The sequence below is a fragment of the Branchiostoma belcheri genome, unplaced genomic scaffold (genome assembly GCF_001625305.1).
Source record: "Branchiostoma belcheri isolate BF01 breed outbred unplaced genomic scaffold, Haploidv18h27 scaffold7, whole genome shotgun sequence".
In the NCBI taxonomy this organism is placed as follows: domain Eukaryota; kingdom Metazoa; phylum Chordata; class Leptocardii; order Amphioxiformes; family Branchiostomatidae; genus Branchiostoma; species Branchiostoma belcheri.
This window is the reverse complement of record NW_017804353.1, coordinates 4,080,644-4,089,683: the sequence shown is the minus strand read 5'-3', so window position 1 is coordinate 4,089,683 and position 9,040 is coordinate 4,080,644. Positions and strand designations below refer to the sequence as shown.

At 43.1% G+C, this 9,040-nt stretch overlaps 1 protein-coding gene across 1 annotated transcript; it reads left to right on the top strand.

Moving 5' to 3' along the window:
- Positions 1 to 1,012: 1,012 nt before the first annotated feature.
- Positions 1,013 to 8,870, top strand: LOC109484670 (pancreatic lipase-related protein 2-like). Its single transcript, XM_019788017.1, has 10 exons — positions 1,013 to 1,183; positions 3,497 to 3,680; positions 4,159 to 4,372; positions 4,690 to 4,801; positions 5,455 to 5,571; positions 5,703 to 5,819; positions 6,553 to 6,804; positions 7,027 to 7,153; positions 7,514 to 7,744; positions 8,120 to 8,870. Exons 1-10 carry the CDS (start codon positions 1,129 to 1,131, stop codon positions 8,193 to 8,195), a joined length of 1,485 nt encoding a protein of 494 aa, XP_019643576.1. The 5' UTR covers positions 1,013 to 1,128; the 3' UTR covers positions 8,196 to 8,870.
- Positions 8,871 to 9,040: the final 170 nt, after the last annotated feature.

Sequence of the window (9,040 nt, the reverse complement as noted above, 5' to 3'; positions counted from 1 at the left end):
GGACAGTTGTACACTGTGCCAAGTTCCTGTCAGTTCTTGTATCCGGTGAGGGGCCACGTGGCTCTGGTAGGACATTCCCGGGTGTAAGATGACGGGGGCACTCGTGGTTAGATGAAAGTGGCATTCCGACAGACCGCGGGACATGCCTCTGTGCGCCCGGCTCGCTCGTCCATCACTCACGGCCAATAGAAGTGTCGGGACAGGCGGGTGTGGTGGGGGTGTGCGCGGGGAGGGGTGGGGTGGGGAAGGGGGTACGAGGATGCGCTGGCCACGTGCTTATTCGTTACAGATTAAAATTCAACTCCAGTGGCGCCTAGACTTGAGTAGCCAGACTCATAGCACACTAGGCCCAATATTAATGTTATCCCCGCACAGTGGATAACGTTAGACCTAGTGCAATATGAGTTTGTCATTCAGGCTAAGATTTAAACTAAGTGAGGTTACGGTTAAGTTATGACTAGCCCGGGAAGACATGACGACGTTTTGGTACCAAACATTTGAACTACCTTGACCAGGGACCACCTTGACCGGGAATGACGGTTTTATCTATATTTAGAGAACATAAACCTCAAAAAGGACATCCTTGCGGTTTAACGCATTTGTCACAAAGTTTATGTTTATGATAACGTACAAAGGAAGGGGAAACGATCTGTTATATTGTCATTCTGTACTAACCGCATTGTCAAGGAAATTTGATAAGGTAATAACTTTGTTAGTACTCAAATATAGTTCTAGCCAAGGGCTAATATAGTACAAAAGTGCGTCAGAAATCATATTCGGCATACTGGAAGATCACATAAATCATATCTTATCATTGTCTGAATGCTCCTATACTCAAACACATGACGCCTTCCGTAATCGTCGTGGTCACGAGGACGAAGTGATATCCTTTGTCACGAGACTGTATCAGCTATAACGTCACCGTTATGTCAACTTTGCCAAATTTGTCCGACAAAAATCCCCAAAGGAAAGAAAATATCGGCGCCACCCCTCTGCATATATCAGGACTTGGTATCTTCCATGTAGAGAAACATCGTCTGTTCTGAGTGTCAGGTCCAGAGATACTTTAGAACTCGCTCTCACAGGAGCTGACAATTATCCTACTTTCGTGATCACGAAGATTTCAAAATGTTTATCATATCTCTGTTCACCTCACTTCTGTACGTTTGCGTGTCAGGAAAAGGTGAGTTTTTACGTTAATTTCTTTCATTTTGGTTGTTCCTTTTCGAATTCGTGGCGCAGTAAAATCTCGACCTTGTTGGGTGAAACGTGGCGATCTCAACTAGTGAGAACAGCTGCAAGTAATTTCGTACGTCCATAGAACGATAGCTTAATTAGATGTCCTTGTAGATTATTACTTCTGTCTGTACCCTAGCTATCCAACTTGCCATTTTTCATAGTTCATGGCTAAAATGGAATGATCAGGAATGGTGATACCAACGCCCTTCGCTACTACACTTTCTAGTACAGGGCTAGGTAGTTCTACGTCATGATTTTGTTGAATGTACTTTTCTAAATCGTTATTCTTTCTGAATGGTGAGGGATCTTTGTGCGAAATGCGCAGCTAGGCAGACACAAGTGCACTGCATGATTAAGTTCTCAGGCGGCGTTTAAGTTTTACTTTTGGTCCCCGTTTTTGCCCGCGGCGCCGGCCGGCATGGGCACCCGGCTTGTTGTAGCGGCGCCTTTTGATATCCTTCGCCATTTCCTGCACTCTTCTCCAAGCGATATGTTTCCCCGTCTTAAGATAGCTATTTCCTGTTTTCCTGGTGGACTTCTGGATAAACCAACTTGGGGGACAGGAGTAGTGCCAATAATTCTACGTAAGGCACGTCCGATGCATGTGTGATACACCACAGCAAGGCTGAACGTTACTGTTGGTCATCAGAGTGGATCTGTGCGCGCCCATGGCGTATATGGGTCAGAGGTGATGACAGTGGGGTGAGGCTGACCTGATATCACGCGCCACTCCGCGTCACTCAACCCTCTGGCGCTGTCGTCTGCCAGAAACTCTTGGTTTTAGGTTCCAGTTCTACAAAGTGCAATTATGCGGATAAATATTATCAGGCTACATTGAACTCTTTGCCTATATCACTGACTGCTAGATACTCTGGGTGGGAACACATTATGATTTGCTTAGAAAAACGTACTTTTTAGACAGCATTTTCATTTCATTTTTACTGCAATTTTTTTGGTGGCCATGGCTTTCAGGACAACAAAATATGTTCCCAATTTGTGTAGTTATGCCGTTCAGGGTCATTTTTACTTATTCGCACACTTGAAATTTCACTGTGTACAATTTGTGTGATCTTGATTTTTTCAACACTTCCTGTGAATAATAATCAGCTTTGTTGACATTCCATCTATGCTCCAGGTTAGATAGCAACTTGTTACAGAAATATAACGTATGATCTTGAATCAAGACCTCATTTTCCGGTAGATGTAGGTCAATCTGGACTGATGATGTGGTATGTCATGGTGGTCATTGTCGTTACATGGTGAAGGCCTCTGATAATTTCAGTGGCAACGTGTGAAGTCAATTTTCACGACCCAGTTCAGCAGATATAACAGATTTTATTCTATTGAAATTGCAACGACAGCAACTATCTAAAATGTGCTTGACTAAACCATGTGTACCCCACTTTTACCAAAGCCATTAAACAGCTCTTCTTGGGAAGTTCTAACCTACAATTTCCAGAATGAAGCATTTATTGAAAATGTGTGTTGACTAAATGATGCCTAGCCCACTTTTACCAAACCGAACGAGTAAAATAGCTGTTCTTGGAAAGTTCTAACCTAGAAATTCCCAATTGAAGTGCCTTAGTGAGCGTAGGCCAGCCTTTCTCTGCCCCCATTCTTGTTGTAAATCCAGTGAGCTGTCAGCCAGATGGCTCCAATCCGCCAGACCAGTAGCTTACTGCTCTATCCTCTCTACAAACAAAGTGCCATTTTGCTGTCTGAGCCGGGCCAGCCCTACATGTCAATGCGCCATTGATGAGGGTAAATACTTCAGACAGGAGACCATGTCTACTGCTGACCTCTGCTTTGGTTTAATGATGTTGGTTCAATCCTGGTCTGCTGTTACCTTGGAGACGGCTCCGGGCGAGCAGCTCGATAAAACTCGGGTCTCCCCGGAAGCACCCGAATACTGCCGAATTTTAAAGCTTTCGTCTTGCTCTGGACTAAGTAACGTTTGATGTCACTTTTATGTACCTGATGTGATTCGTTTGTCCTAGATGGATCTGCACTGCAAAGAATAACTTAGTAGTATCCGATACTGTTTTCGGTAGAGATCGCATTCGACGATGTCCTGGAACTTGCGTGCATCGTATAGAATGAAGAAAGTATCAAACAAGCACAAAATCAACCAACATATCTTAATTAAATCATGATTTTAGAAGAAATTTCAATAGATACTGATATACCATTCATGTGTACAACGTTACAACAACAAACAGTTGTGCCATGAGCCTAATGAAGTGTACTTCCTTTGCAGAAGAAAAGGTGTGCGACTCGGACCTCGGCTGTTTCCGGATCCACGAGCCCTTCGTTCCCCGCCTGCCGACCTTGCCGAAGAAGATCGACGTGAAGTTCAAACTGCACACCAGGGACAACTATGACGAGCCGCAACATCTGTCCATCTGGAACATAGACAGCATCCGGGAATCTTTCTTCAACAGGTACGTTGAAGAATCCAATGCAGTTTTTAGGGCCTGAAAACGCGATTTTTCAATGTCAAATATTCTAGTCATATATCTGCATAGCGTACTGTTAAAACCACACTGTCCCAATGCATATTGACCCTCATGGAGCAAAAATACCAAAAATTCTGACGGAAAATGGTTACTGGAAGGACCATGGGCTGATTTTTAGGGTACCACCCAGAAAATAAAGGACTCATTTCTGGACCCCCAGTTTTAAATGCCCAAAGTATGAAATACTGATAAAAATGTGCTAATATGAATTTTCAATTATTTAGAATATTTCAATTTTTGCTGCCATAAAATTGCATCGGATACCTTAAATCAACTCATGCAAACTAAAAACTAAAATTCCTCATTATTCTTCTTCCTATCTTTCCTTTTGGCATTTTCCTTTACCAGCAAGGTTTCTTATCATGAGATGACCAACGGGTATTTTTGTGGTGATGTGTTTCAGTTCTAGGCCCACAAAATTCGTCGTGCACGGTTTCCTTGACGACACCACTGTGGACTGGATAGAGGACATGAAGAACGCCATCTTGTTCCGCGATGACGTCAACATGTTCTTGGTAGACTGGAGCTCCAGCTCCCAGACGCTGGACTACACCCAGGCAGCCGCTGACATCAGAGTGGTGGGGGCTAAACTGGCGAGATTCATCATTTTCTTACGGGTAAGAACCTAGATGATAAGGCCTTTAGATTGTTTCCATGGCCAGTTCCTCGACTCCAGAGCCGACATGCCCCCAAGGAAATTATACTGAAATATACATCGGTTATTCGCTGATCCTGGCTAACTCTGGGCCTAGCGTGTTATGGGTCTGGCATTCAGGCCTCTGTGATCTATCTTTGTATAGATTCGCTTTTCAATGAGGTAGTTCAAAGAAATGTACTACGTATACAATTGCTTGACTTTACTGTATTCGACTTTACTGCTATAATTTTTTTTAGGATGTTCAGGAATCTGAGTTGCTGTTTATTTTGTTTTAAGTTTTTAACCAGAGCAGAAGAGAAAGACATGCACATCATCGGGCACAGTCTGGGCGCGCATGTAGCAGGCTACGCCGGGGAGAGGCTGAACGGGCGCCTCGGCAGAATCACAGGTACGACAAGGAAATAGTATTACAAATCAAATCAAATCAAATCAACTTCATTGCTCAACAACTGTAACCGGTACAATGTATGGCATAGAGGAAACAGCATGGGTAGATACATGATATAATACTAAAACATAATTCTAACAGGGCTAGTGAATAATTGTGTTTTCTTAAGGAGAGTATTATTGCATAGCATTCTGTAATTCATGATCAGGAGATATGTCAGTTATCTACAATATGGTGTCGGCTTTTGTAGTGATTCAGATATGAATATATGTCAATGGACACAGAGCTTTTGTATGAACCTGTCACTTTTTACTTCAAAATAGCCTCCCTAAAATTTGCCACTACCACGATATGTACAGTGCAGACACCATTAAGGAGGTTAAAATATCATGATTAATTACCAACATTTTTGCTGACCAGGACAGCAACCTCTGGTTCAGTGACAGAGAATGTCCAGTACGTCCCCAATATGTCAGTTAGGGTGCAGTTGGGGTTAGTGACCCGATACTGGCGTATGGCATGATGATGCATGACATACAACAGAACAGAACCTGCTTCCAAGCGGTTTACCCAACTGCACATGTAGATGCACAACGCTATACGCTATACTTAGATATTGCGCAAAAATGACGGTAAGATTTTTGTATTTCCAGGTCTGGACCCAGCCTATCCATTCTTTGAGGACAAACCCCCAGAAGTACGTCTGGACACCACCGACGCCATCTTTGTTGACGTCATCCACACTGATGCTGATGCCGACCACAAACTTGGTTAGTATTTCTTCAAGAAATCATTTCACCACCCCGGTAAACAATGTTTTACAATTTAAGTCAACCATTTAACTTTCCAGTGATCAAAGTGTTCCGATTAATATTTTGTTTCTTTGTCTTTGTTTCAATAGGATTTGGAATGGATCAAGCCGTCGGCCATCTTGATTTCTATCCGAACGGAGGCCAGGAGCAGCCAGGCTGTGGGAACGACCTGTTCGATTATATGGCGGACCATGGGGTCATTCAAGGTCAGCATTTCGGACAGTCTGCATGGCACGTGTCTTTTTTTTATCTGTAGAAGTTAGGACTATGCTATGTTAATGGATTAAGATTATGAGACCAAAGGAGAATTGTCTCCAATGTCATCCTCTAAGAGGACACGAGAGAGAAAAACGCATGTGATTGGTAAATGTATGAAAATACATTTTATGTATCTTTGCATCTTGAACTTACCCTATGATTTTCAAAGCATGTTACATGTACATTTCATACACCGCATCACCCAAGTTATAAGTATGGTCAACCCATTTCAAATTCTCCCTCCATTTCTATGAATCCCGACCCCTGATGAAGCTCTCATCCCAATTTGCTCTTCTCGATTTGGGTACCAGTCGGTTTCTATTCTCCCTCTTTTGCCATTAGAAGATCAGTCAGACGTCCTGTCTAGATCTGACGCCAAAACAACAGTCCCCTCTTCTATGGAAGCAATATTCCCGACCAAGATGATAGGGGTTGCCTCCACTGAGGGCGACACAGTTGTCCCGTCTGAGGGCCCAACAGTCGTCCCGACTAAGGGTACAACAGTGGTCCCGAAGAACGGTACTACAGTCGTTCCCACCAAGCCAGAGAGCATAACTGTGGTCCAATCAAATACCACAAAAGACACATCGGGAAAGTCTTCTGGCGGCCAGTCTAAGCCGGATGACACACAAGTGCCCACATTACCAGTCGTTATAGCTGAAGAAAATTGCCCTCTTCTAGGCGGAGCCAACTACGTGGTCTGCAACCACCAGCGGGCCATCTGGCTGTTCATCGAGTCCGTCAACTCGGACTGCGGCTGGAAGTCGTACCCTTGCGGCAGCTGGAAGGACTTCAAGGACGGCAAGTGTCTGACCTGCGGCTCGACGGGGTGCTTCAGGATGGGGTACGACGCCGACAAGAACGACCTTCCAGCGGGGGGCAGAGTAGACAAAAGGCTGTTCCTCACCACATCCGACAGGGACCCATACTGTCGTAAGTGCCGACACTTATTCCTAGCAGTAAATGATAAGCTTCAATGTATCTAATTCTAATGTATGTTGCTAGAGGATGATTCGTTTACATCATGTGGTTAAGTTAGATATAAACATAATATCATACATTGTAGTTATCATTGAATATTGATTATACAAAGGTAGTATGTAGTAGGTAGTAGCCACTGGAAACTAACATAAACCCTGTATACATGTGCCGTAGACGAAGAGATTCACCACGTGAAGGTAAACATCGGCAAGAATAAGGACGCGACGACGGAGGAGGCAGAGGAGATGTTCGTCAAGCTGACGGGCGAAGTGGCGCAGTCAGACGACGTCAATGTCCTCAGGTCAGTAGAGCTGATTCCTTTTCAAGTCAAGTTTATGATTCGGGAAGTTTGTTGATTGAAGAAAGTGCAGCACGACACAAAAATAAGAGATAATCACTCACTGGTCGTGAAAAGAAGACAGCCACTGTGTACAGTATCTACGGGTTCATTGTACAGGGAAATCTCCCTAGCTCTTTTTGACAAGTACAATAAACGTTTAACAGTGGACCACAAATCAATGTCCCCTCCTAGACACGAAAACGCAGTAGCGTGCGTGTCGGCTGAACGACAGCCCAACCACTTGGTCCAGAGGCAAGGTCGCTAACCACCGTACTATGCACGGCGACGCATTATGCTTAAGTTTCTTCTTCTTCCTTCCAGTCACCGGAGCACCACGAAGATCGAGCCGGGAGACAGTTACGGGTTCGTCGTGGGCAGCAGGCAGCCGCTGGGTGCCATCAGGAGCATGGACATCCGCTGGGTCCCGCGCGAGGAATCATGGTACATGGACTGGTACAGCTCGCTCATGGGCTGGCTGAACGAGGAGACGCCATCTTGTGTCTTCCTGGAGAAGGTGGAGGTGTCGACGGCGGGGGAGAAGGAGTGTGAGAAGTAAGTTTGAACAGACAAATTCCTTCATTTCTGCCGACGCATGGGCATAATGCTACTCATCCAACATCCAGGGGGGGGGGCAAGTATCAACAATTGGACTATTCTGGGTATCCAAGTGAACTTCTTCTTTGAAATGTATGTGAGCTTTGCTATAAGTTACCGTAAAAGCTTAGCAGTTAAACGTTTATAAACTGTAATGATTATAGATACATTTCCTTGTAATCTCGCAGTGTAGACATGTAAATATTGTAAGTTTTGGAATGCATCTACGGTGAACTGTATAGTCGAAAAATTATCTAAAGGTAGAAACTACAGATTAGTTTATATAACATTAAAAGAACAGTAATCACTAAGATTTCTTCTTCCTCCTTCCAGGTTTGAGTTCAACTGCGGCGCTCAAGAGCTACTGTCGAAGCAGACTGAAACTATCCAAATTGGAGCCTGTAAATAATGACAAGTACGGAGACTGTATATAATAACTAATATTACTTCTGTAAACAGCTACGATTATAGAACTGTTGCAGAAGCGAAAGCATTGTCGTATTTATGTCAAATATGCATATTTATACATAGTATTTTCGTCATTTACTTAATCTGTATAAAGTGACACACTTTCGTGCAACCAAAGAATTGTATTATTTTTACGAGGAACGATTTGCAAATAGAAAGAAAGAGAGTCAGTTTTGTCATATCTGGAACAAATTGTTTTTATTAGAAACTGATGTTGTGGTGTGGTGTGGTGTAATGTGAGATAGCCAATTGAAAATGGATAATGCCCGAATCTGCAGTTATGGTCAAAAGACGATGAAGCCCACCATAGTACCATAGTTGTCATTTATGACATTGTGATTGTTAAGTAGTGTCTTCGAACATTATCAATGCAATGGATCCGGACCAGACAATGAACCATAATGGCATCTGCCGAACTACTGACTGTGTAACTCATTGGTTAATGTGTTGTGGTTAAACTTCTACTTTGAATTATTTTTGGTTAAAGGCGGTGTCGTTACATGTAATACACCTTCTCTAGGGAACCTAAAATGATTGACGATAATGTAAATATTTTGAAAATGAACTATTCTGAAGAAAAAATATTTTCTGTAATAAAATAATGTTTATACTATGTACGCTGAAAGTTTGTTTGTACTTCTATTTCACAACTTGCATTCTTAATAGACTAGCTTAGCACTGCTTGCATAGCTGGGCAGTTATATTCAGAACGTTACGGGTTAACGGTCTTATTTTTGTCACTTTCTGATTCTGTCATATATATATGTATGTCATATATATATATAT

Bases quoted from the DNA above. Each gene is read 5' to 3' on its own strand.
- LOC109484670 (XM_019788017.1), top strand. From the start codon at position 1,129: ATGTTTATCATATCTCTGTTCACCTCACTTCTGTACGTTTGCGTGTCA. The intron at 3,681-4,158 runs GTACGTTGAAGA...GATGTGTTTCAG, and splicing joins CGGGAATCTTTCTTCAACAG to TTCTAGGCCCACAAAATTCG. The intron at 5,820-6,552 runs GTCAGCATTTCG...GCCCTCTTCTAG, and splicing joins GGACCATGGGGTCATTCAAG to GCGGAGCCAACTACGTGGTC.